Source organism: Ananas comosus, linkage group 16 (assembly GCF_001540865.1).
Source record: "Ananas comosus cultivar F153 linkage group 16, ASM154086v1, whole genome shotgun sequence".
NCBI classification, from domain to species: domain Eukaryota; kingdom Viridiplantae; phylum Streptophyta; class Magnoliopsida; order Poales; family Bromeliaceae; genus Ananas; species Ananas comosus.
Window position 1 is genome coordinate 2239469 of NC_033636.1, and position 27219 is coordinate 2266687.

At 35.7% G+C, this 27219-nt stretch overlaps 1 protein-coding gene across 10 annotated transcripts; it reads right to left on the reverse strand.

Moving 5' to 3' along the window:
* On the reverse strand, positions 1-26961 carry LOC109722061 (protein ALWAYS EARLY 2). Of its 10 annotated transcripts, none has more exons than XM_020249935.1 (20): positions 25783-25932; positions 25481-25694; positions 24770-24868; positions 24487-24549; positions 16490-16567; positions 13129-13318; positions 11463-11734; positions 11010-11382; positions 10048-10131; positions 9638-9912; positions 9464-9517; positions 7809-8129; positions 7545-7723; positions 6897-7179; positions 4658-4900; positions 4406-4570; positions 2268-2408; positions 1881-2099; positions 1374-1652; positions 1-574 (listed from the first exon to the last, which is right to left on the reverse strand). In XM_020249935.1, the coding sequence occupies exons 2-20, from the start codon at positions 25583-25585 to the stop codon at positions 362-364; spliced, it is 3636 nt and encodes a 1211-aa protein (XP_020105524.1). In that variant the 5' UTR covers positions 25586-25694; positions 25783-25932; the 3' UTR covers positions 1-361. The 10 variants fall into 10 exon arrangements, with proteins under 10 accessions (XP_020105524.1, XP_020105526.1, XP_020105523.1 ...); XM_020249937.1 differs by having other exon boundaries at positions 4406-4543; positions 9464-9523; XM_020249934.1 differs by lacking the exon at positions 25783-25932 and adding an exon at positions 26867-26961 and having other exon boundaries at positions 20-574; positions 9464-9523.

Sequence of the window (27219 nt, forward strand, 5' to 3'; positions counted from 1 at the left end):
TAATGCTAACAGAGTGATGTTAATTAAGAACCAGCCATTACTACATGTGGGTCCAGAAACGTTTGTTTTCAGATCTTACATTGATGGAAGAGAAACTTGGATGATATCTTCGACTTGCCTCCGATCGATGAACAATTAGCCACATGGTTGCATTTAATTTTCTCCATTCTTCAATAAGGACTTAAATTGATTCTGGAAGTATTATTATATACATCTTTTCATCGAATAGCATGTCCTTGCTGTGCACATGCATGTTCTACTCTCATTAAAAAAAAAAAAAAAAAAAAACAGGGAAGAGAAGTAGAAAAAGGGGGAACGGAAAAAAAAAAAGAAAAAAACAACAACAACAACAAAAAATGACTTAAGATGATTTCAGAATAGAGGCCTCAGAACCAGGGGTGGCGGTGGCTGGAGTAGGTATCAAGGCAAGCATTTGATTCTTGATGACGCCCATGAACGTCTCAATCTCCCTGAAAATCGGAAGATTCCCAGGGCAGCATGGTTGCAGACTGGCGACAGCGGAGTCGAGAATTTGGGCCACCTCAGCAGGCGGATATTGTCTCTCGGTGCAAGCCTGTCAGACACCAGCGAGGAAGTCATAAGTTATCCGACTAAATTCAAGCGTCAAATGCAGGAATGATACTTGATGAGCATGTCGAAGATATTTTCACATTACATAGCGACTCCAAGAAATCCAAGACCGGTAGTTTTGACGGAGATTAGAGAACAGAAAACTAACGAATGTTTGCAGCACAAAATGCTTCAGATCTTTAAATAAGAGGTTTAAGAAATGGTGCTGGCCCACCAGCGGTGGCGAAATGGATATGGATAACTCGAACGGTTCAACATACTTAGAACGGGATTAACATCCACTGAGTTGACATAATCAGACCATAAGAATTACATAATGTTTCAAACTTATACATGGATTATATAGATTCCTATTTGAGTATCCAAATAACAAGTATTTAGCAGAAACCAGTGAGTTTTGCATCAACTGAGGCAAAGTATAATTATAGGTCTGCTACTACATTAAAGTGCAAAAAAAATGCACCCTTGGTTTCACATTCACTGGCTTTAGGTAGATGATTTGAAGAGGTAATCTATCCTTTTTTGTCAAACAGTGCTTTCTCCACTGTCTATTTCTAATCTCAAACGAGGATCGAGATAGAATGACTTTTCAAGTTTAAAACAAAAACACAAAGACAAAGTGTTGGTGTTCCCATGCAGAAAATGGCACTAATGAGTTCTGCCTACTAGTGTTTCTAAACATGAGTCACAAAATTATATCATCGGACTACACAAATGTTAGGTTTTTCTTCTATCGGATGAAAGGACACATTATCAAACAAATGTCATTGATGAAAATTTACCTGAATCATTAGCATTATAGCTACGCACGACGAAATTAGTTCCGAAGGAATTGGCGCTTCGGCATCAAGACCACGATGAGATTTGGGACTTTGAGCACGAGCTGCTACTGTATCGAACATGTTATCCTGATACCCTGAATTGGCATGTCCTGAATCAACAGGAATGCGTCTAATTCCTGGAATTGTCGAGAAGGATCCTGAATTATTAATGTTCAGAAAACTCAAAGCCTCTCCAATCTTAATATAAGCATCTTCTCCTTCTTTCAATGAGCACATTGCCTGACGATAGGTATCAAAAGATAAGTCATTATACAATCGGACATAAGACAAAAAATATATATATCAAGAAAATAATTAAAATAGAGATTTGGACTTTTTCTATTGCTATTTATGATACATAAAAGAATATTAAATATAACTGACTGTAAGATTGTAAGACTAGAAATTTAAAACAAAATTTGAAATCTACAGATTTCACACCAAACCTGTGAAAATGATCAGTTTTACCTGCAGAGCAACATCAACCATCATTTTTGCTCTTTGTCTAGAAGTATCAACAATCTCCATTACTTGAGATCCCGAGTCTTGATTAAGAAAATAACTAGGATTATAAGAATCTGGGGGTCCAGCAAACGCTCCTGAATTTTCCACAGGCCTAGTCCATGGATGTGATGAACTACCATGGTACGTGTTACGTTGCCTTAAAGAGAGCAAGGCGGAAGAAACCTATATATGAAACAACCCAAAAGAAAAGACTTGTCTTACCACTTGAATAAATGGTTTCGAATAACAAAATCAAGCACAAAAAAGAATAAAAACCAACAAATGGATGAAACTTAGCACAAAAAAAGAATAAAAACCAATAAATGGATGAAACTTCATAGATAAGCATACTTGATCGTTTGCATCTCTAAGCTGTACGAGTACCATTGCATACTGCTTTTTGAAATGGTCCGAGTCTTTAATAGTATCACCATCCTTTTGCTTTCCTGAAACTTCTTCATTCATGTGCCTCAACTCTATTAGCAAAGCTTCCTGAAGAGGATAAAAAATTTCATGAGCATGGGTATTCATTTTATGAAAAATTCATAGACGGTTGATGGTGTCTTTTACAACTTGTTTTTGATACATAAGTTATTATGAAATGACAAACACTTAAAGAGTGTAGATTGCAAATCCATTAACCTCAATGATATTTGATTAAATCTAATAAACAGAAGTATCCTAAATTAAACTAAAAGATTGTAATACAACACACCCCTACCGTCCTCCTTTTGCTGCAGCACCCATTGCTGCTGCCACTACTACTGGAGTAATATCTAACCATCACCTAACTCTGTTATCATCTATTATTACAGCTACCAACACTGTTGAAACCACTTCTGCAGCTCCAGCTGCTGCCGCTAGCAATACCACATTGCATTGCCAGACAACCATCGCTACAACTTCTATTGTTACCATTGCCTCAGATTTCTCTCTGTTGACACCACCAGCACCTTCTCCTAACACTATCAAGACATGAACGCATTTAGCTACCAGAAACTACCATCTACCTTCACCGGAACCACTACCTCTACCACTGACCATCACTCTTGCCAACCTGTCACACCTTTTGCCACCACGCATCAACCACCACATCCTAACAGTATAAACTTATCACCACCTTTACCATAAATTTCACCCTTCTACTGTCACCGCTGGCACAACAACTCCATTATTCCCAAGGGCATTTACATGATCATATTGAAATAGCCAACTAATTTCTATGTCAAGCTGGACAAAGGAATGCTAAATTGTGCAGAAAGTGTATCCCCATGAGACAAAAAAAAATCCTCATAATCCTATTCTAGGAAAGCGAGTCCTGATAAGTGATTCCAAAAGGGCCGCCTAGATTTGATGCACCAAAGAGTGCCTAAGGAAGAAGGCAAATCACCAAGCTCGGTTGTTTATTATTGCCCTGCTGTGACAATGAGGGCATGAGAAATATATGGAAGATAGTCGGGCCAATTAAGTTGGAATTGCAGAGAAGCATCATTAAAGAAAAATTATCTGTTGGACGGAAGACAGAAAATAACTGGTTCTTCACTCTATAAGTAATATTGGCTATAGCACCAAAATTGAGAAAAGCTATCCAAACTTGTTCACATAGACGCACTAAGGGGCTGTTTGGTTGTACGCATTTGCAACTGCAATTCCTTTGTTTGGTTTAGTGTAGTTGAGTTCAACTGTTGCAGTTCCAACTGCACAAGAAGGCCCAAATGCTGCAGTTGGAACTACATCCAAATTGGTCGTAGTTCCAACTGCAGCAGTTGGTGAGGGATAGGATCACCCACAAATTAACAATAATAAATAAATAAATAAATAGCTAAATAAATAAATAATATATGTATATAGGTAAATAAAAATACTTATAAATAAACTCATACTAATAAAATTTTTTAGACAATACAAGCTTTGTGCAAAAAATTAATTTTTTTAAATTTATTTTATTTAAAATATAAATATAGTTTTTTTTTTCTAAATTTTTATAGAATGTGATCGTGTATGTTAATTTAATAAGTTTTAATTAATTATAATTATTAAATTTGATATAATAAAAAAAATGAGAGAATCGTTTAAATTTTAAGTTTGATTTACATATTAAAATTAAATAAATTAAAAATTTTAAATGTGTCGATTAATAAGTTGAAGAATTATTGAAAAATATAAAAAATTTATATATATCTACTTATTTATTAAAATAGTAAATTTAAATAATTAATAATTTATACAATTATTTTATGTTTAGTGAAGTAACCCACACTCTATCTGAAAGTGACAAAATTCATAAATACAACTACCAACTTCATATTACCAAACAGAAGAAATGTAACTGGCAGCAGTTTCAATTGCGTAAAACCAAACAGACTAGGTGTAGTTACAACTGCAGCATTTGCAACTGCATGTATTTCCAACTACACTGTTTCTGCAACTACATCCAACCAAACGGCCCCTAAGAGAATAACAAATTGCAGCATCTATCAAATTATTACCTTTTTATCAAGAGCACGTGACAGTTCAGCCAGTGCTCTAATATCAGCTTCCCTTTCTTGTATCTGTGACAACGTACAAGGTTGACTGTACATCGCCTGTTGTGCAGCAACAGTAACTTCACTCACGGCAAGTTTAGCCTGAACAATTGAATCGATATTGTTACCCTGTTGCAGAAATTCCTAGGTAAATTATTTATGATAAACCAGAATTAAGAAAGATAAAATGGATGCAGGATGAAACAATGATATAACCTCTGCTTGCTTCATTAAAATACTCATGGGATGAGTAGAAGAAGCAACATGAGAGGTTCCATCTATGCTTTCATAGTTCTTGCTTAAAGCAAATTTCGGTACACTGCCGACTTTCCATTCCTTAGATTGATCTTCAAACTTCACATCTAAGAAGCTGTTGCAGTATTTGCCAGCAACCATATTCTGCCTTCTAAGAGCCTCAGGAAAATTCTCCAACGGATTTAATGGCATGCAATCAATGTCCTGAAAATACAAAGAAAATTTCATGCCATTAGTAGTTACATTTAGGCATATTAATCATCAGGTATTTTCCTTCATTTTATTCTTGCTTATAAAACTTAGAAACTAATGAGCCACAAAAAACACCAGAACTTCAACTAGAGGGATCAAACATCCTTTTTAGTAAGAAATTTTACATAAAAATCGAGAAAGGTAAAGATAAAGATATCTTTAGTCGCAAAACATAATAAACCTGTCAGAGATACAACTTAAGAATGTTAGATAGATGATGTTTGAATTATTAGCAAAAAAAAAAAAGAAAAAAACAAAAACATATGAAGTATGGACACAAGTTTTACAATGGGACAAATTTACAAGGTAAAAATGTACCGGCCTGCACTATGGAATATAGACCATTTTGATTTGACTACCCAGCCTTTCAAAATTTTGATTCACAACCCAAGCTTTCAACTTTTTTGATTTGAGTTAGTCAACAATACTTAAGACTTGAAAATGTGAATGCATTGTTTATTTTTACAGATTTAGTTAGTATATTTTATACAATTATCACAACTATAAATTCATTAAAGTAATTAGCTTAAATTCTGAAGTCAAAGTGTCGTTGACTAACTCAAATCAAACAAATGAAAGATAGGGTAGTAAAATCAAAATTTTGAAAGGTTGGCTAGCTGTTTCAAAAAAGTTCATAGTTCAAGCAAGTTTTGTACATTTTTACGAATTTACATTGTCAATTGCATAGAAAATAAATAAAAACAGAAAACTATGACATGAAGATAGAAATTATAGAAAAACGAAGGACAGATGATCTTGAGTCCAATCTTGCTAAAGTTCATGCTCGGCAAAAACCAGGTATCACAAGATAAAATATCAAGATACCACAAGATAAAATGTTACTTCGAGAGATACTTATATGCTGGTTCCCACTCAAATAATATCAAGAATGAACCTAACTTTACATCTTTTAGCATAATTGTTTTAGCTTTAAATTTTCTATCATAAAATATGCTGCTAAGCATCTTTTAGCAGAACGCTTACAAATATTGCCCAAACAATTGTTACCTTTGTCTCATTCTTATCCGTTCACCCTTGTAAACATCATATTTACAACCTTAACTTGTTATAAACTATATGATGTTTTCAAGGGTAAACTGATAATAAACAGCTAGAACTAAGTATTATTAACAGATGTTCCTATCTTAGAATCCAACAAAGATGCTTAACAGGGACTGCTATGAAAAGAAAACTAAATCTAAAGGATTCATATGAATAGATGTGAAGCTAGGAACATTCTTGAAATTGTCCAGACAATCGGTGGCCTGCATATAATTTTCTCCCTAATTTCATATGCATGTGATGCTAGTATATCAATACAAGGTTCATGAGGAACAGCAGATAGCACTGATGGAGCGTATGTAATTTTCATTCCAACAGTAGTATAAACAGAAGCAGATTGATCCTGTGACTACATTAGAAAGGTGAAGATAGTGGTAGAGTGGCAACACTATATTAGTCAAATTATTATGACGATAGATTGTAATAATTAAGAAGTTGGTACTCTGTAGTCTCCATATTAGTGATGCACCGCATTAAAATGGGTGAAGGGGCAACACATAGCAACAGTACAAGATACACCACGACAAAAAAAAATTATCTTGAAAAGCAAGATGTAAGACTTCTCTTATCATTTTATGCAGCCATAACAGCATTTTGTTATAGTAACCAGTTATACATGCCAAGACAGTTTAACTTATATGCTCTTTCTTTCAAGATGCTTCTATCATAATTGTTAAAAAAGTCAACAGAAGAAAAAGATTCAACACAGAAATCACAAAGAAAATTTCAGACCTCTATACACTAATGCTCAGTTTTACATTAAGCACCGCCGCTTCTGTAAAGCATCTTATATCATTATCTTGTTGTCAGAAAACTAGAAAAGCATTGCGTTGTAAGAAATGTAAATCAGAAAACTAGAAAAGCTACACTGAGACGAGGTGTTTACCATCACGAATTCAACACCTAATTCGGGCCGATCAAACTGAACCCTACACCTGTTGCGATCAACAGTCAGGACACTTCCATCGTGAATTTCTCTTGTTTTGGGATGGCAAGCAATAACACGCTGGCCAACTGATAAAGGCCGAGCAAGATCATTTGGGAGCCCTTCCCTAACACCAGCTCGAAGTTCGGCATAATGCACCCTAACAGAGTCACGATACCGTTGAAGCTTCTCTCTTTCTTCCTGCAAAAATTTTTTTGATAGTCGACGAGGCTTTCCAAGAGAACTGCAGCAAAAGGCAGATTTCATAATACAATATTTGAGAAACGAAGAACACGAGATATTTACAATAATGACCTGATGAAGTTATCTTATTATGCATATAGCCTTTTAAACCCTAAATTTTCATACAAGCCTTTCGGAAATTTAGTAAAATATATGGTCTGATGACCACATGCTAGCAGAAATGTCCCCCTAAAAGTGCTTTTTAAGATACAAAGTCAAACGTGCCACATGAAATAGATGGCGCTCCAACTTTTAATAAGATCATTTTTTTTTCCATAGAAACTGCGCTTTGGAGGAATACATATGAAAATTTGAATATTACAGCAGTCAATATGCAAATAAGTAGGGACCCAAGGAATTACGGACCTCCTTATGACACCCCACTCAGCACGAGTCAGCCTTGGTACATGGCCCAACCGCACGTGATTCAAATACTCAACAAACTCACTTTTGGCAAACCACGGATAATCAATTGCACTATAGAACCACTCAAATACACACCATCTACGCAAAAGACGAGATGACAGGCAGTGAGAGAGTTTCTCCTGCAATTCATAATAAACTCAGAATTAACCAACTACACAACTATGAGAAACTTCCACTATTGTGTAACAATGTATACTACCAAACCTTAACAACAGTGGCTCCATTGCCAGGATAGAAAAACTTTTCAGGCCGATGATCTCCATTACTCTCATTTGACTTCCAGGCCAGTGCCTTTATCAAGCCCATCTTCCGACGCTTTCTACTTGTGATCAGAACATTACCCTGGTTTTCTGTTGCAACTTGTGCATTTGTTTGTGAGACATCCCCAGCTGTTCTTCCAAGATCAACAACATTTGACAAAGAGATCTCTTGAGGTTTAATTACTTTGCCCTGTTTTTGCGCTGGACTTGCTTGACCGGCACGTCTAACTTTACTAGAAGATTTCCTCCCTTCTTCAACAGAGACCTGAGAAGTTCAAAGGAAAATATGCAAAAATTGCAGGTCTTAAGTCTTTTAATTTGAATACACGATGAAAATCATATATGGATAACCTGAATTACATTCATTGGTCACGGAAAGCTAGTTTCAAAGCATAATCATCAAGTTCGCAATTTCAAATTGAATGCAACTTCTCTAACAAATGGACAACTGAATTACATTAATTAATGTCAAGCAACTAGTTTCAAACCACAACCGTAATTTCAACTTTCATATTGATGAAAGCTTGATTAAAACCACCAAAACCACGTTTTCACCAAGTTTCTTGGAATCATGATCAAATTCCATAGCTCACAATGGTACTGGGCTAACGCAAAATCACAATGTGCATCTTCTGTGAAACTCAAAAAGAAAAACTATTTCTTATAAACCTTTCTAAATATCCAACAACTGGTTAATTTAGAGGGACGGCTCTTGAGGCGTTGGCCCAAGAACCTTTAGTTTCAGTTATGCCAAACTTATCGACATAAGACAAAAAATAATTCTGGCCAAATGCAGGTAATCTCAAACTATCCAAATTTAAATAGCCAAAAACTGATATACAATTTTCACTGAACTAGCTAAACTGGACAACACTTTCCATCTCTTCCTAAGTTTGATCCCTGTCTTTCCTAAGTTTGATCCCTCTCTACCACCTTTAATTTTTCATCCCCTATTATCCCTCTCAGAAAATGTGCTCATAATCCCGGCCCGCTTTCCTTCCCATCCATTGACTATGCTAAGTTCCTACTTTATTCTTCTCCTTTGCACCTAATCCAATATACTCTGATAGTAGGTATTAAGGATCTAATTATTGAGTTCTAACATTCTACCATCCAAGAAGTAAGGCGTATGAGTCCTTTCCCTCCATTGTTCATTCCAAACAACGATTTCCGTTCTCATCCCTTTCTGACCATATTTTAAAGTCAATTACGTCTCCAAATATGTTAGTCTAGCATTCATACTCCCTTTTCCCAAACAATGTTTTACTAAAGATGTTTCCAGTTTCCCATACTGCTTTTAATCCCCTATAACATGCCATCGCTTGTTGCACTATAGCCGATTTAAGGAAATTTTTGTTGATAAGATTAGCGTTTAAAACAGCATTGATAATGATATAGCTATGAAAATCTACAAATTGAGTAATGACAACCATGCTTGATGTCTCTACTACCAACTGTCTCATGCATGTTACTCAAATTTGAGCAAACGTATACGTTTTGACTGAAAACAAAACAAAAATCCTGGAAAGCTGAACATACAGACTTGTCAACCATTTGATAATCATTGGAATTCCAAATATATGGAGAAGGATAAGTAACCTCAGCAGTTTCAGGTTCTTTTGGAGTTTCACTATTTAATTCAGCTTTTGACACCTGCATCTAACCAAAGTAAAGAATTAAAGCACATAAATTCACGATTTCTCATCTAGTCAGAATTATAGTAAGACCGTCCGTTGAAAATTTTAGCAAACAATCCCTACTTAACACAGATACCTTTTTAGCGGAAGGTTTTCGTTTTCTTTTCTCTGTCTTGCTGCTACATGCACAACTTTGTTGCTGCGTTTCAGATACAGTATTTACATCATGCTGTAAGCCCTTCACAAGCTTAGAATTCTTCTGAGTAGCACTATCAGCTCCAATACTTGCAGACCGTTTTTTATCCTTCTTCGGAGAAGTTTTCAACTTATCTCGAGGCTTTGATTCAAGCACATTCAGCTTCTCACCAGAATTCATATCTTTCTTTTCTTCTTTTAGCTGCGCTGATGATTCTAGACAGTCAAAACATAGCTATTAGAAAGATATTTAAGTTGCATGAAACACCATGCAAGCCACTTCTCCTATTAAAATAAGAAGAGGCATTGTTCAGTGCTTAGGAAAATAAATTAGATGCATATAGGTTATACCAGAATCAACAGCAGAACTAGGAAGCAGGATATTAACAGAAAGATCTGCCAACGTCTGCAGTGCATCAAAGCCAGGGCTTTCATCTGAAAAAAATTAGTTAAAACAAAAAAAATACGTGAAGAGAATTTCAATCAATTTCAATGATACATTGAGTCATTGAGACAACATCTCCATATAAAGAACAAGATATTCATGCATCCAAACAGGGCCTTACTTTTATTTGCTTATTATATAGAAGTATGTACACTCACAAGTCAAACAGGATAAAAAGCACCTGGTTCTAAATTCGTGTCCAGCCAACTATATAAATCAGCCAACTGACCGATCCTCATGTTAGGTTCCAGCCAAACCAGACAGCCACATTTGAAAGAGGTTCTCTTTCTCTATTTCTTCAAAATCATAGAAACACATTCTCTACATAATTTCTAATGAATCTAAATTTATTTTAGGGTAGACTATGATGCATTAAGTTCAGACTCATGAAGTATTGCTAATATGACAAAGTGTTTAGATCCTATGAAGCTTTGTTTTATTTGTACCACTCATCGTTGGAGCCTTTGAAAGTCCATGATTGCTTTAAATCATTTTGAAAGCCTTTGGAAAGAGTACTACAAGTTATTCAGGTGGTTGAAGCAAAATCTTCATAACTTGTTTACGCCACATCTCCATTATCTCTTCCACATAAAGAGGTTCTCCTCCTCCCACACAAGCCTTTATATTATTATCTTTGTAAGTAGAATAAGTTATCTTAAAAACCATGATTATGAGGACTTTGCAGTAGATTTAAAACAAGCTCTCAGTGCAATCACAAGTTCCAACATCCAAACAGGTCCTAAGACATATATGTTAAGGAGTGAGAGGCAAAAATAATGTCATCAAAGAAAAATAAACATAGATGGACTCTGCAAAATGAGAATCTATTTAACCTGCGCCAACAATAAAAAACGAAGTAAAAGCATACCTCCAAAAAACAGTTGACGGCTCCTGTTCTTTGATGCTTTAGACCCCCGTGCTGCTTTGCCATCCATAACCTCCATATCAGTTTCATCTTTGACCTTTCTGCTATTCCGGCCCTCTTCTGTACCACTGCATGCTTCCCTATCATCATCGAATTGATCATTATCTCTATTCTTTGCTTTTGGTTTCTTTCTCTGGGACCTCTTCAACTTTTGTTGAGTTTTAGCAGGCCTGACACCTTCATTATCCATCATACATGAAACTTCTTTGGCATCATCTCCATTCTCGGCTTCCCTGCTTCCTAAGCTACCTTCTGGGCACTCCCCATCAGTTTGGATACCCAGTAACTTTGAACTATCCATCTCCGATTCAGCATTCTGCATTTCGTCACATAAGAAAGTTCTATTATAACATGAAAATACATAAAAAGGAGGATAGAAGAGTTCTAGATTGTAACCTTTCTTTCACTCTTAACAGGAGTTGATCCTATTCGGTCAACGCGCCTTCCTGGTGTTCTAGAAACTTCTGGTGAACCTCCTCTCTGAGAAGCCTCTGCCAAAGCTAATGCTGCCACGTGGAGGCCTTCATCATCGCCGGCATTAACTTCAGGTTTTACATTCCTACCTAGTGGACCTATTTTATCCTTGTCATCTCTGTTATACATGCTCGAAATAAGTACCCGAGGAGTCCTTTTTCCAACAGCACGTGGTCTATTTCCTGCAAATTGGTCTGCCAATATTTCAAGAGCTCAACTTTTAGCTAAAAAAAGCAGATGACGAGATGATAGAGTTTGTGTATACATGCATAACAAAGTTAAGGATACGATCTCTCTCCTGACTTTAGAGAGAATAACAAGTGGCTGCAAAATAGAGGTTCCCAATTCAGAAATACATATATAGTTGCTACTGAAACCCTTTTGACTTGAACAGCCAAAACGTGTGAATGGTTCTTTTGACAAGTATTTACTGATGCTGCATTTTCTATCGAGTTCTAGTGAATGTTGATATTTAACCAGTTTAATCAAACGGAAATAACGATTCAATTCTTTACATATAGAACAGAAAGAAGACAGTATTTTATTCTTCCTGAAAACAAAAAAAATACAAATAGAGGGCAACATATAGGCAGATGGAATGGAGGTAAGGCCAGATCATTCTCAAGAAAAAATTGAAAGAAGAGTTAATTGCATGGAAAGGAGGTGAAATCACAATCAAGGTAAGATATTTTAAAGAATAAAGTTTCTACATGAGTGGAACAGTAGACCTGAACAGATATGTGCACCTCCGAAATGAGAATAATTACATCTGAAAATAATGATTAGCTAAATATTCCCGATTGAAGAGGGAAGGGAAGAAAAAGAAAAACTCCCAGATCATCTATCTCCATACTAACTTTCGGAATTAAATTATGCAAACATGATCTTCCATATGTTAGGAATAGAAATAGCCATTATGTATCCATCAAGATCAAAATGTCAAAGGTGACAAGCAATGAGGAAATAAAACAAGTACATAAAGTAGTCGAATCTGAAATAAGATAAGACCTCAAACTGACAATAATTAAGAAACCACAAGAATCAACCAAACAAAAAAAATGTAAGGACATTCGAATCAGCACATCATGCAACAATGTTAAACATCTAAAACTGACAGTTAAATTGATAAGTTCTTTAAGTAAGCTAAAGCTGAACTTCGTGAATTACATATATACATGCAAAAGAATATCACAAAATTTTCAGTGTCATGAATAAAAAATCATCGTAGTGTTTAGGACCTCTTGGCTCCACTCAAACTTCTATAAAACTGCTCTAATAGTTATAATATCCCTAAAGCTCTAAACGTTTTTATAATAAAATTCCTTCAACAGCTCTCTGCTGAGGCCTGAAGCTACAGGCAGAAGCTTTAAAATCAAGCTTCTTCTTGCGGGGACAAATTCAATAGACCACATGTCTGATTTTTGCTCCTTTTTCGAGAACATGTGCAAAGTCAGGCCACAAAGGCACTTTCTACATTATATATGCCCTTGAGAGGCTTTCTAAGTATGCAAAGTAAAAAAGCTTTAGCAAGTATAATGACTGAAGGCCATTTGAAGAAATAATATCACTTCAGATGCTTAAGAACTACCTCCAGAGCGTTTCTTCTTCAATAAAGAAAGGCATCCATAGCTTGACGAAGCTGACTGATACTGCAATAGATCAGGATATCGTGCATCAGGTGTTTTTGACATTAGTCGATATTTTCCACGACTCTGCTTCTGTGGCTTCCGCGAAGATTTTGGTACATCGTTGCTTTCTCGGTCACTATTGCTTCCTTCCTGCCAGTCAATAGTTTCGTCCCTTAGTATTATAACTCAAATCATCAAACTACGAGATAACATTTTAAAAAGTTCGGAAGAAATAAGAGGAAGTAAAGATGCAAATTGAATACATATGAGAGAAGATGAGAGCATCATAAAAAAAAATAGTTGATGGTGCAATACTCTCTTGATGAACTCAGATGTCACATGGCAAGATTAATAATATGGCTATATTCAACGACAGTAAAATATATTGGGATTATGACAACTTCGTTATCACATATTTATCTTGATGGCAAGCGCTTATAGGGTCAGAGTCCAAACTCCAGATTTAAGCATAAAACAACAACATTTTGAATGGTAACCCACTGTGTGTACTATTTCCTTCAATGGATCCAGGTCCATCAGTAGCTACCTCATTCTCATAAATGTAAATCATGATTAATTTTCTTACTAAAAATTAATATGAATACAGAAAGAAGGTCAGCAGCATCATGCAAAACTCAGGATCTTTAAGTGTACTGCACTGATTCTAAAGACAGCTTCCGCAGGTAAAATTTGCACACAAGTTCTCATAATAGCAGGCCATAAATTTCCATCAATAAGAACAGGTTTTCGTTGGAACTCACATCCCCTGGTTGATTCTTCATTTTCGGTAGGTGTATAAATTATATGTTGACCAGTTAGTTCCAGCCAAATGTATTAAACAAGCTGAATTCGTTGGATAAGGAACTCTATATCTTAAAGAATGTTGCTGGTTTAATCCAACAAATTTGACATGTGGTGTATATGGATACATTATTTGATTATTAAGTGCTAAGGCCAAAAACAGAAGGCTACCCACCTATGCACAACAAACATTAGCCCTTACTAACCTTTTCTAAAACTAATAATAGATGAATATAAATAGCATATAGCCGTTAAATGTTGGACAACAAATTATAGCTATTGAAATTTTTACAGCTCTGAATTTAGGGAAAAAAACAAAGCAACTCTAAATTAATATGACAAGTTTTTCAATAGGCAGAATGAAAGTCTCCCAATCGTTGATAACCTAGGCTCAAATTTTGAAATCAAATTGTCCCACGCACCCAAAAAACTCCACTTAATAGATAAAAAAGGACAACTCTAAGATATCAGAACATTAAATTCTGCAAACATTTTATTAGTAGCAAAGAAGAACTTTCCTTGAACTAGAAATCCAATACTTACTTAAAAGCAAATCCATCGATCATAAAATCCAAAAAGTTTGTTAGCGGATTAAGAAATGGATCGTACACTACAGTAGTATTACACAACTAATTTTGAAAAAAAAAAAATACTAATGGTAAAAGGAAAATATATTAACAGCGTTTATTTTTTTTGGTAATTGGTTGAAGGCAACCTACTATATCATGATACATATTTGAGAATATTTCAATGGTGATGGCATCCATTCCTATCGTTTTGAGATTTCCATGTTGAAATCTGACAAGCTGTTACACAAATAAAACTTAGTTACCAGCTAATTATCTAGATGNGTAGGGGGGAGAATAGTATATTTATTTTGATAATTTAATAGTAAAAGGTTTTAAATATATGCAGGTTTTATTTCACTGCCTAATTATCACGTTTTGTTCTTTACATTGAACAGATTCTCCTTTTCAACTGCTACAAAACCCTATAGAAATCTTATGCTACCCTATAATGCAGCTTTTAAACTTCCTCTCAAGTCTCAACACAACTACGATTTTTCAGAACTTCACTTTGGAAGTATCAAAAGCTAAAATCAGCATATATTAATAAAAAGAGGAAAATAACCTCCATTAAATAGTGAGCAAATTACATTCAACTGAACAAAAGTACATCAGAAGGTCTGGCGACCGCTCTAGCAACAACAAGAGTGACATTAAACTGACCAAATAAAGAATGTAATCCAGCCTAAATGGAAACTTCAACGGGGCAACAAACTACAAAGTCATTGTCGGCAATCAGATCGCCTCTCCTTTCTTTGCAATTGAACACCAATCCCCTTCCCTACCCTCCAATTAATCCTATTACCCTCCTGTTACTTCATTCTATATTCTAACCTTGGCCGAATTTTCTGTTGAATAATACTCCAATTGAGGGCACTAGATTAACAATGTAAAGTCTTTTGATGGCAACCCATTATTTTAAGCACATCAATGATATTTCCATAGAAGCTATAAAAAATAATCCCACACCCCAATCTCTTATTTCAATACAAACTTGCCTTATTTTAGCAATTTTCTTTCAAATCTATTATTGTGAAATTCATTTACTATACAATTTTTAAAAACATTGGATATATCATTTGTCTGGTAAATTTAGGTAAACATTAGAAAGCCCCTATAGGTTATAACTCGGCATTCATTTGTCTGTTTGCTCCACATCTACCTAGTGATTAAATAACTAGTAGGCCGCTAAGTACTATATGTATATCAATTTTACATACTATAGTTTTTCCTTTTTTGAGATAGAAATTTCACACCTTATTTGGATAAAATGCCTTTGAATCCCACATGTGTCCATCCGACATAAACTACAACATTTGTCAGTTTCTTAATCATAAACTCATTGTTTTAAAGAAACTGAACTGGTTGTTTTAAAAAAGCAATTCATCATAGTTCAAAGTTGTTCAACTGTGCATTCAACATGAAAATACTACGCAGCTACATCAAAGGTTCTCAGACCACATTGCCCTGCCATATAGAACCCTTTCTGTGGGTGGATCACAAATTGACCAGCAACCAAATATCTGGACCATATTCCACATATGTTGTAGTATAAGAAGTCCACATTTCCAGATGTCGCTGCGTACGGACCAAATATGCAGCCTCCTTTCTATACATCTACTCAAATGTAATGTCAAATAGGAAACTAGCCTATGATAGTGAGCAAAAGTTAAGGAGACGCTCAGGCACCCAAAAGCGGTTGGCAATGGGTGGCAAATGCTTCATGCGTAGCCATAATTTATATGTATGCATAGCCATAAGTTATATCAATCAAAAAGGTTCTCAGAACCTCAAAGTGATAGACTACAAAAGGATGAATGAGAATCAAGTCTTTCACTCTCTATTCAACTACTCATCCAAAGTTTATGGGTTTGATGTGAGGGCCCATATACATTTAAAATTGTAATGCACAACTGCCTTCAAGATCAAATGACAAGTAAGCATCCAAACTCACCAGCATATTGTAATGATCAGTCATCATTGCTATCAGTCCAGCTGCAGTAGCTGTTCCTTCTGGAAGTGATAAATATGCCTGAAATTTCACAGAGAAATTAGGAAGAACCACTGATACAAAGAAAAACATTCCCTTCCAATTTTTTATTTCTCTAAACCACATTTGGAGAACCACTTCATATAAGAAAGAGAACAAAATGCGATTCAACAGAAAAGAAACTGAAATGATTAGATGACTCACAAGAAAATGTACCAATGTTTATTAAAATTAAAGCCAAACAGAAACTTAATCAAATCACACCTATTTGAATAACAATTCATTAACAAAGCAACGAAACAAAACTTCATAACTAGTCTTAAAATAAACTTCAATCCATAGTTTTTTTAATTAGATAATTTCAGGCCTGTTGAGTGGAGGATGAGGGTTTAGGTCAATCGAGGGGCTTCAAAGTGGATTTAGATAGGCTAAAATGGAAGTGTAGAGCTTTGGCGTGGGTTCTTACTTGTTTCCGGAAAGATATCACAGATAATACCTCAGCCCGAGACCATGAGAAGCATCAAAGTTCCTTTCAGTTGCAAGTAACTCCATTTTCTCCCGTTCTGGGCTGGTTTTCAGCAGCAAATCTGATAATGATCGTCCTTCCCACTTAACAAAGAACAGTCAAGTCACTCCTCGACATGTAGCAGTTTCACACACGTCAACGATGTCCTCAATCTGGTTACTTTCACTTGTGTTTTGAAAAGGCAATGCATTTGCTTTAGTATCTATTTGTGGGTCTCCATGGAATTCGTATAATTTGGCTACAATGAACACTGGCGAAGTAGGCATGTCAATTGGAGGTTTGAGCACAAAGGCATTACGCCCTGATCTTTTGATGATGCGGTAAGGACCAAATTTTCTCTTGCTTAGTTTGCTATGTGCACCAACTGGGAATCTTTCTTCTTTGAAGTAGACCATAACAAGGTCCCATTCTTTGAACACTTTCTCGTTTGATGTCAATTGGCAGCTTCTTTATATTTATCAGAAGAAATCTCCAGCTTATTAAGGATACTTTGATGCATTTCATGAATTTTTTGCACATTAGCATCGGCATCAGCACTGATTCTTCCAGAAAAATGCATAGCTATCCAGGAGCTAAGGAATAGGTCGGCCATACAAGGCTTCAAAAGGGGATTTTCCAGTTATTACGTCAATAGAGCTATTATAGGCGAATTCAACTTGTGATAGAACTCCCATTGGAATGGCTTGTCCCTGCCAAACACCATACTAAGTTTCCTAGTGATCGGTTGACCACTTTAGTTTGTCCATATATTGAGGATGGTACACACTACTGAATTGTAATTTTGTCCCAAATTTAGACCAAAGAGTTTCCCAATAATGGCTTAAAATTTAGTACCTCTATCTAATGTGAAAGATTTAGGAATGCCATGAAGACATACTACTTTGAAGAACAAGTTTGCTATGTGTGATGCATCTGATGCTTTTTGACATGGTATGAAATGTGCCACCTTTGTGAATCGATCAACAACATGTCAACAACAAAAAATGAATCCACTTTTCTAGCAGTTCTTGGCAAACCTAGTACAAAGTCCATGTATATCTTCCCAAGGAGCAGTTGGTGTTGGTAAATGTGTATATGAGCCTATGTTTTGTTTGTGGCCCTTAGGGGCATTTGAATCACGTTATTTAAGATTCCTAAGTATTGAAAGATCAAGGATTTGGTTCACAGAGTTACCTCATCAAAGATTACTAGGATAATAAAATTACTATATTTGGTTTAACAATAAAATTTCAGTAATGTAGACAGTAATATATACAGATGTCTAAAATTACCCCTATAGTTAAAACTTTTTATTCACTTATTTACCATTTGAATTAAAAATTTGAATTCCAAGGCTGAATTTCATTTTAACATTTGAATTCAAAATCTGAATTTGAATTTGAATTTGAATTTAAAATTCTGAATTCAAAATTTGAATCTGAATTTAAATTTAAAATTATTCAAAATCTGGATTTCGAATTTGAAATTTAGATTCAAATCTTGAATTTAAATTTGGAATCAATTCATAATTTGAATTTGAATTTAAAATTCAACTCAAAATTTAAAATTTGATTTCATTTAAATTTGAAATCGAATTCATAATATGGCGATTATGAATTTGGATTTAAATTTCGAATTGAAATTTTGAATTTGAATTCAAATCAAAATATGAAATTGAATTTGAAATTCGAATTCAAATCTTAATTTGAATTTGAATTTGAATTCAAAATCTGGAATTGAATTTGAAATTCGAATAGAAAATCTGAATTTGAATTTAAAAGATTTGAATTTGAATTCAAATTCTGGAATTGAATTTGAAATTCGAATACAAAATCTGAATTTGAATTTAAAATTCAAATCCAAAATCAAAATTTAAATTCAAAATTCAAATCCAAAATCACAATTTGAATTTGAAATTTGAAGTTAATATTGACTTCAAAAGTGAATTTAAATTTAAATTTTGAATTTCCAAAATAAATTAAATCTAAATTTATGATTCAAATTGAAGCCAGGGGTAGTTTGAGGATTCTGAAAAACTATTCAAATTCCCTACATTCAGGAATAAGAGGTACCCGCCCCTCTCTTTGTTAATAGGATTCTTCCTTCGGGGGGAACTCTATTCTATTCAGAATAAAAATTTTCTATCGGATTGCTAATTAACATTACGCAAACGCTGCAATCTGTATAAGATTCATAGTAATTCAATACAGATAGCGCGAACCAAACGTGCCCTTAAAAGTTAGACAAGTTGGACATCTCTCTACAAATTTCACAACATCTTTCCACATCTTAGGCCAATACTTGTACTAATCCCAAAGGCTTGTCTTGTGGCGTCCTCCTAACCCTCCATCTTGCAATTCTTGTATTAAGTTCTCCCTACGTGATTCTTCAGGTATACAAAGTTATGTTCCTTTAAATAAATATCCATCCTGAATGACAAAATTGTTTGTTATGTCTGTACCTTTCTGCGGACAAGACTCGGAGCAAAGTATAGGTCATTTATAAATATCCCAAAGGGATTCAAGTCCTACAACTTGCATAGACATACCTATTCACAGGCTAGATCGTCGACTAAGGGCATCAGCAACCTTATTGGCAACACCCGATTTGTGTTTTAAGTGAAAAAGTAACCCCTGATTTATCTTTTGAGTAAAAGTACACTCTTGCAGGAAACCGGTCCATATTGCATGTCATCTGTTAAGATATTTTTGGGAGTTCAAGTATCTCAGTGCTTCATGGCCTGTATTCAACACGAACTCTCTTTGAATTAAGTAGTCTCTCCAATGAGGTAAACCTTGGACAATGGGATAGAACTCTAGGTCATATTTGGAGTATCTAGTTCACGCTTCATTCAACTTCTCGCTAAAGAATGCCACGGGGTGCCCTTCTTGACCAAGGACTGCACCTATGCCTACCTTCGAAGCATCATAGTCAAAGTTCACAAATTTTCTCAAAGATAGGCAATGCCAAAACTAGTACGCTAGTAATTTTGGCTATTGTAAGATCAAAACTCTTCTCAGCTTTAGAGGTCCATTCAAATTTTGTTGTTTTCAAACAATCAGTAATAGGAGCAATCAAAGATCTAAAATTTCCCATGAATCGATAATAGAAGGAAACTAGGCCATGAAAACTCTTAATCTCACTGACTGTAGTCGAAGCCAGTTTTGGATGGTTTCTACCTCAATAGGGTCAAACTTTCAAACCTTTTAGATGATACTATGTATTCAGAAAAAATTAGGCTATCAGTGAGGAAGGTGCATTTCTTCATATTAATGAAAAAATGATTGTTTTTCAAGGTTTGCATAATTTACCTTTAAGTGTTCTAAGTTGCTTTTGGGGAAAGAATTATAAATTAGGATATCATCAAAACAGACAACAACAGATTTTCCTATAAAAGGGCAAGGCACTTGGTTCATCACTCTCATGAAAGTGCTTGGGGCATTTGATAAACCAAATGGCATAACCAACCATTCATACAATCTCTTATGTATCTTAAAGACTGTTTTCCATTCATCCAAGGATCTTATCCTAATCTGATGGTATCCATTCCTAAGATCAATTTTTGAAAAGATTTTTGCACCACTAAGCATATGTATCATGTCATCAAGCGTAGGAATGGGAAATCTGTACTTGATGATTATTTTGTTAATGCGCGGCAGATGCACAGTCGCCAAGATCCATTTTTCTTTGGTGTGAGGAGTACAGGTACTGCACGGACTAAGACTCTCTCTAATGTGACCTTTCTTTAACAAATTTGTCACTTGTCGATGAACCTCCTCGTACTCAAGGGGACTCGTTCGATAATGAGGCAAGTGAGCAAGATTAGACCCAGAAGCTAAATCTATACATTGTCGGATGTCCCTCATAGGTGGCAATCCATCAGGAAGCTTCTGGAGTGATGTCAGAAAATTCAGAGAACAATGGTTGAACTTCCTTTGGGATCGCACCGACCTCAGAGACTTCCTTGCTTATCAAAGCGTAAACTACAGACGACTCCCTCTAGGTCTCTACTTGAAATGGCCTTTCACTAGAAGTAATTATCCGTTTCTTCCATCACTTTTATAGTTTACGGAATGGTCCTCTCTACTAGGATTCGATGTTTCTATTTATGGGTGAAATGTGATTTTCACTTTATCCTTCGTGAACATATATGTGTTCTTTTTCCATCGTGAATGGCTTTTCAATCAAATTATCAGGGCCGACCTAACAGGATGTGACAAATTTCTAAAGGAACAACATCACACCAAATATAGGCCGTGTGCTTTCAAACAAATATTTAACTAAGCACCTATAATCAACTGGGACCTCTCCACCACCCTTGAACGATGCCATCTTATATGGCCTTTTTTAACTTTTCAGCTTTCGATCATAGTTTGTCGACCATTTCTTTAACCACAAAGTTTTCAGTGCTCCCAATTTCTGTTATCAATTTACACAATCGTCCACTAGATACACAAGTTGTTCGGAAAAGACTACACCTATGACATTTGTTATCGTTTGGGAACTTAGGACTAAGCATCATCTTATGCATGATAAGTGCTTGTCCTTCAGTTTCATTATAGGCATCATTTTGCTTTTAGATCGGGGTACTCCGTTTCAAATTGTTGCCCTTTGATTGTTCGTCCTCAATTTCACTAATATTTTCATTCTTATATTCTATCAAGTTTACATCAGGTTTAAATTTTCTTAATGGGCATTCTGAAGTTTTATGCCGTCCTTCTACACTTGTAGCAAATCACTCCTAGAGGTTTAGGACCTAAGACTACACTTTTCTTATCTTATGCTTCTCAAGTAGGCTTAGCCTATGCACTATTGTTTATCTTATTGGGTCCTTTCACTAGCTTGAGTCTTCCCAACTGTCGTATTTCCAAACCCACGAGTAATCTGTCTTCTAAGTTTATTCTCAATTCTCAAGGCTCGACTGTAGTTTGTATTTATCTTTGAGAAGTAATAGAGACAGTTCATCTTGAATTTGGAGTTGAAAACCTGCTATATAGCGAGCTACTGTTTGTTCCTTCGTTACAATAATGTCATTTCGTGCAAATAGTGAATAAAATCCTTCAGTGTACTCATGCACAGTTCCAATTCCTTGCCTTAGGTTGTGAAGCTTTCAGAAAAGAATTTTATTTAAGTCAACTAGAAAAAAAATTTCTTTTCAGTTTTCTCTTCATGTTGCCCTATGAGTTAATTTTTTCCCTCTCGATCCCCTAACCTATCAAATTGGACTTGTTTCCACAAAACTAGTGCACGTCCTTTCAATTTCAAGCTAGCAAATCATCCAATACTTCTTTTCGCTCAAAGAATTGCTCAACTTTATCTAAACAATCTAGGAATTCCTCCACATTTAATCCCTCAAACTCACATACGTCAATTTTAACTCTCTGATCCCACCTGTCATTAATCTTATGGTTTCTTCAATGTTGTATTCATATTGGACATTTGTGAAATGTTCTGGGTCAACTAATTCCTCTATCGAGTCTTGTGCAATAAAGCTCTTCCAGCTTGCCAATCACCCCTGGGTGGATGTCTAACTAAAATAAACTTCAATCCATAACTTTTCTAATTAGATAAGTTCAGGTTTGTTGTGTAATACCTCATATTTTTATTATGTCTTTGAACTATTTTGCATAACTATTGAACTTTAGGGGTTTATATGCATAAATGCATTAATTAGCATATAGGAGAAACCCTTTCTCTCATGCATGACTACACCCACCCGGCGGCGTCGCACTCTCACCCGCATGCGCGTCTGATTTTTCTTCTTTTGCTCTCTCGTGCTTTCTCTCTCTCTGTGTGCGCAATGGCTCCTCAATTCTCCTTGTTGTCCGATGTCGCTGTCCTCATTCTTGGCCGCTGCCGCGCTCCTCAATCGTTGTCAGCAGTGTTGGTTTGTCGGTCCGCCAATCATCTTCTTACTTGTTTCCAGAAAGATATCACAGCTAAACGGCTAATACCTCAGCCCAATACCATGAAAAGCATCGAAGTTGCTTTCAGCTGCAAGTCGGTCCATTTTTCTCCTGTTCTGGACCAGTTTTCAGCAGCAAGTCAACACCAAACTGCTTCAGCCTGTAATTCGCTGCTCTATACAGTAGAGACAGCAAATAGGAAGACCAATGCAGCTTCTAAAGAGGCCGTGGAAGTCTAGGTTTCATTTGTAAACATCGAATGGGACATCCAGCAATAATGGCAGCAATCATGAGAGGAAGGAAAGGCCAATCCAAGCTAGGTTTCTTCCTTCTGAACCCCCCGCCCCCACTTTTATAGCCATCTAATTCAGTTTTCGACAGCAGAATTTTCTCCTTGAAATCCCAACAAACTTCTGGTTTGAATTTAAACTTCAAACCTCTGGTTTGAGTTTGAAGTTCAAACTTCTAGTTGTTGCTACAATGTCTCTCTCCAGTTTGTTGCCTATTTCTCTCCCATTTGAATTTCCAAATTCAAGTTCGAAAAGAACTCTGTCTAGCTGAATTCCTATCCAGATTTCAGTCCAGGTTTAAGAAGGGCTTAGTTTAGGTGTGTTTTAGGTTGGGTTAACCTCAACTTGTCATATCATTCATGCATCACCGTAACAACACTGCTATTGATGTGCATGCTGTCCAAACTAAAAGAATCGGTCAGCACAGGTATAAATGTCCCCTCAACTTTCTATTAAGCAGATTATTAAATAGTTAGGTTGCTCTCCAAATCATAAAGCAACATTTGGCTTGAGGATTTCTATCCCAGGGAAAGAGAAAAACAACACACAAGTTCTAGGTGACATCTCCAATGTGTTTTGGCTGAATAATAGTGGGCATTACTTGCAATAAAAGCCTACCCACAAGGACAATTAATAGCATCCCCATTTTATCTCCAACGAAATACTAACTAGCGGTTATTGGTTCTGCTCATAAGTAGTGCATGCTTGACCTTGCGGAATATGAGACATAACCACATAGTAGTGTTTTTCTTTTTTTTTGTGGCGGGCCTGGGGGGGTTGGGGGGTTGTGTTGCTGGTAGTTTGATTGTAGACTTATTACAATTTCTACACTAAGATTGTAGACTTATTACAATTTCTATACTAACTATGTGTCGCAACCCTACGACAATACCCCTCACTCAAATGACCATACAAGTATTACTCTATCAGCCAGAAGATCATAACACTACTTACTTTGCATCAGGAAAAAGACAGAAGAAAAATGCACAGAGATTTTGTTAAAAGTTGTAGAAATAATCAAGATGTAATCTTCCTCTACTCATGTTGAAAGGAGTACTCCAAAACTTGTTTCTACTTTCCACTGTTGAAGTTGAATGTAGCATCAATAACTAATTATTCTCTTCTAAAATAAATATACTAGAGTTATTGTAGCCCCCAAGATAAACAACATCACTAACTGCATCATACAAATGAACACAATGAAAAAGTGCAGAAAGACATTTTCTAAAGAGCTCTATATCAAGAATCAAGGTACTATACCTTATTCATGTTAAAAAGAGCCTCCACCATTTCAGAAGTTCTATTTCGTATGGTTGCAGCAACCTAGAAATAGAAATGAAGTTTCAGCAAACAAGAAAAATAAATGAATTGTAACACCGCAATGAAAATCGAGCAAATCAATTTCCTAATGGACTTGAAGTCCATAACTCACTGCATCAATGTTTTTTTTAACTTCTGTTGTGATAAAAATTTCAAACTTTAGAAACACAGAACAACAAAATCTTCTAAAATAAAAGCAAGATTATAAAGAATAATAACAGACCTTTCTCCAATCCTTCCCACATTTACGATATGATTCATAGAAACGCTCAAGCTCTTCTCTGCTCCATTGAGAACCAAGCATGTCTGATATCTTCCTCTTCTGTAAAGAGCATTTATCAAAAACTTAATGAGATCAAGTGACACAGCAGGTCTTTTAAGTCTTTATCAAAAACTGAGTAATGACATCAAGTGACATAGCAGGTCTTTTAAGTCATCTGCCAGGTTCTTAGTTGCAAATGAACATTTTCCTCAAAAAGTCTGTAACATAAATATTTGTCCATCAGTTCTTCAAACTTTTGAGGCATTGAATAATTCCAAATTTTCAAAAACAAGCTACATAGCAATGTTAACAATTTGTATAATCCCAGTAAACTAAATCAATCTCAACTCAAAACATAATCAGTAACAAATAACAAGAATTTACGACATAGGATCAAGGTTATAAATGCATTGGAAAAAGAAAGGCACTACATACAAAGTAGGTTGGAGTAAACCAAGCAGAAACCTCAGTAGAACTTTCGAGCGGATGTGATAAATTATATTGTGAATAATGTTAGGGATCAAGATAAATGTCTGAAAGCTGCAGTATACGTAAAAACACAAAAAAGCCATGAACTACTTAGTCATCCATATTACGGTGCTTTAACTGTTCAACACATTACAACAATCAGAAATGGAAATATAAGCTCTTAGGAAAAGGATAGAAACTTACTCGATTCCTATTTTTGTTCAGAGGCGTTGCATCCTTCTCAGCCCACTCTTCATTAACTTTGGCAAAACGCTTATTTGCATTTCTCGATTTTCTTGTAGAAGCCATCGAAAATTCTATAAACTTCTAATTGAAATGATGAAATTGAGATCCTTCGAAGAATTCTAGAGCTCAATCCAAGAAAAAGCGGGCTCACCGGATTGTAATAGGGAATTTCCTGAAAATTTTATTCCCTGAATAAATGCACCATATAAAATCTTTCAGAGACATGCACAATTGAAAATATTAAACTAGGAACCATCTACCTCTTCCCATCATCAAACCTTATCTATGTCAGGGATGCAAACGGGACGGACCTGTGGGTGGGAGCCGAGCCCCGCCCCGCCTACCGCAACCCCTCCCTAACTACCGCCTTGAAGCTATGATGGATCAAAAAAATGTATCTCATAATCCACCCGCCAAATAATTCCTTTCTTGCAAGTTATAATACTATCAACATTTTGTAAATTTATATAAACAAATTTTCTAATAGTAGTGGATAATATTATCTACAAATATATAAATTATACATAATTAACAATGCCAACTACAAATGTGAAAAATATCAATCACAATTCACAGTAAAATTCAGAAGTTTAAAATACATATACATTCACGGAAAAAAGCAAACCATCAAAAATTTACAAGAACTACAACAATAGCAACAACAATAAAAATTATACTATACCATTCATAAAAAGAAAGCAAATTGTCTGAATAATAAAAAACTAAAAAATTTCTCTAGCCTCTTACTTAAAAAGGTGATTTGGGTCTTCTATTTGTTCTCACTGCTTCTTCGTTTCTAGGGTCTTGATTTCTTCCAGCTACTTCTCCTGCCGTTATACACAAGTTTAGGCGATGGAACTATAACCACTAGTAACTCATAGTACTCTGTAGCTTAACATTATTTCCTAAGAAACAAATCTTGTTCATCCAATCCTCAAAAGTCAGAGCCCTAACAAAATTACCACTGATGTTTCAGTTCATCCAGCTCTTAACAGAGATCAAATCAAGCATAAAGAACTCAAAAGATCAGAAAATTTACACAAACTAAATTAGATATCCCGGCAAACCCAAAGCGCCAAATTCTCCACAAACCTAACTACATCAAACGATTCTGCGCGTCGTCTAACTAGGGGTTTTGAGATCATAAACTCCCCATTCCAAACCATTCCCTCGAATCCGAAGCGATAATTCTACAAGTTGATAAATCTACGACATACTAAGATCGATCGATCGATCGATCGATCGATCGCCGGATTGCGAAGCTCGATCGAAACGAGAACGGAGAAAGAAAGAGGATCGACGATCGAAGGGGAGGTTGGGATTAGGGATTCGAGGCGCGCTTACCAGGAGAGGAAGGGGATGTGGAGGAGCAAGAGCGAGGTGGGATTTGGCGGATGGAGGAGCCGGAGAGGAGGGGATGTTTCAGTTTTACGCTCTTTCTTTTTCTTTTTCTTTTTCTTTTTCTTTCTTGTTTTTCATTTGAATATGAATATATGATCCGTAGGTAGGGGTCGGAACTGGGCCGGTTTCGGATCGGGTCATACCGTGCCCAAGTCCGGCCCAAAAAACTTTGGTGTTTTGGTTCTGGCTTTCTATCTAGTTTGTTTTAGGCTTTGTTTGGAATTATGGAGAGATTGCGTTATGTGCGATAAGAAAATACGCCGGAAAATATACTATTTTTTTCTGTACATAATATT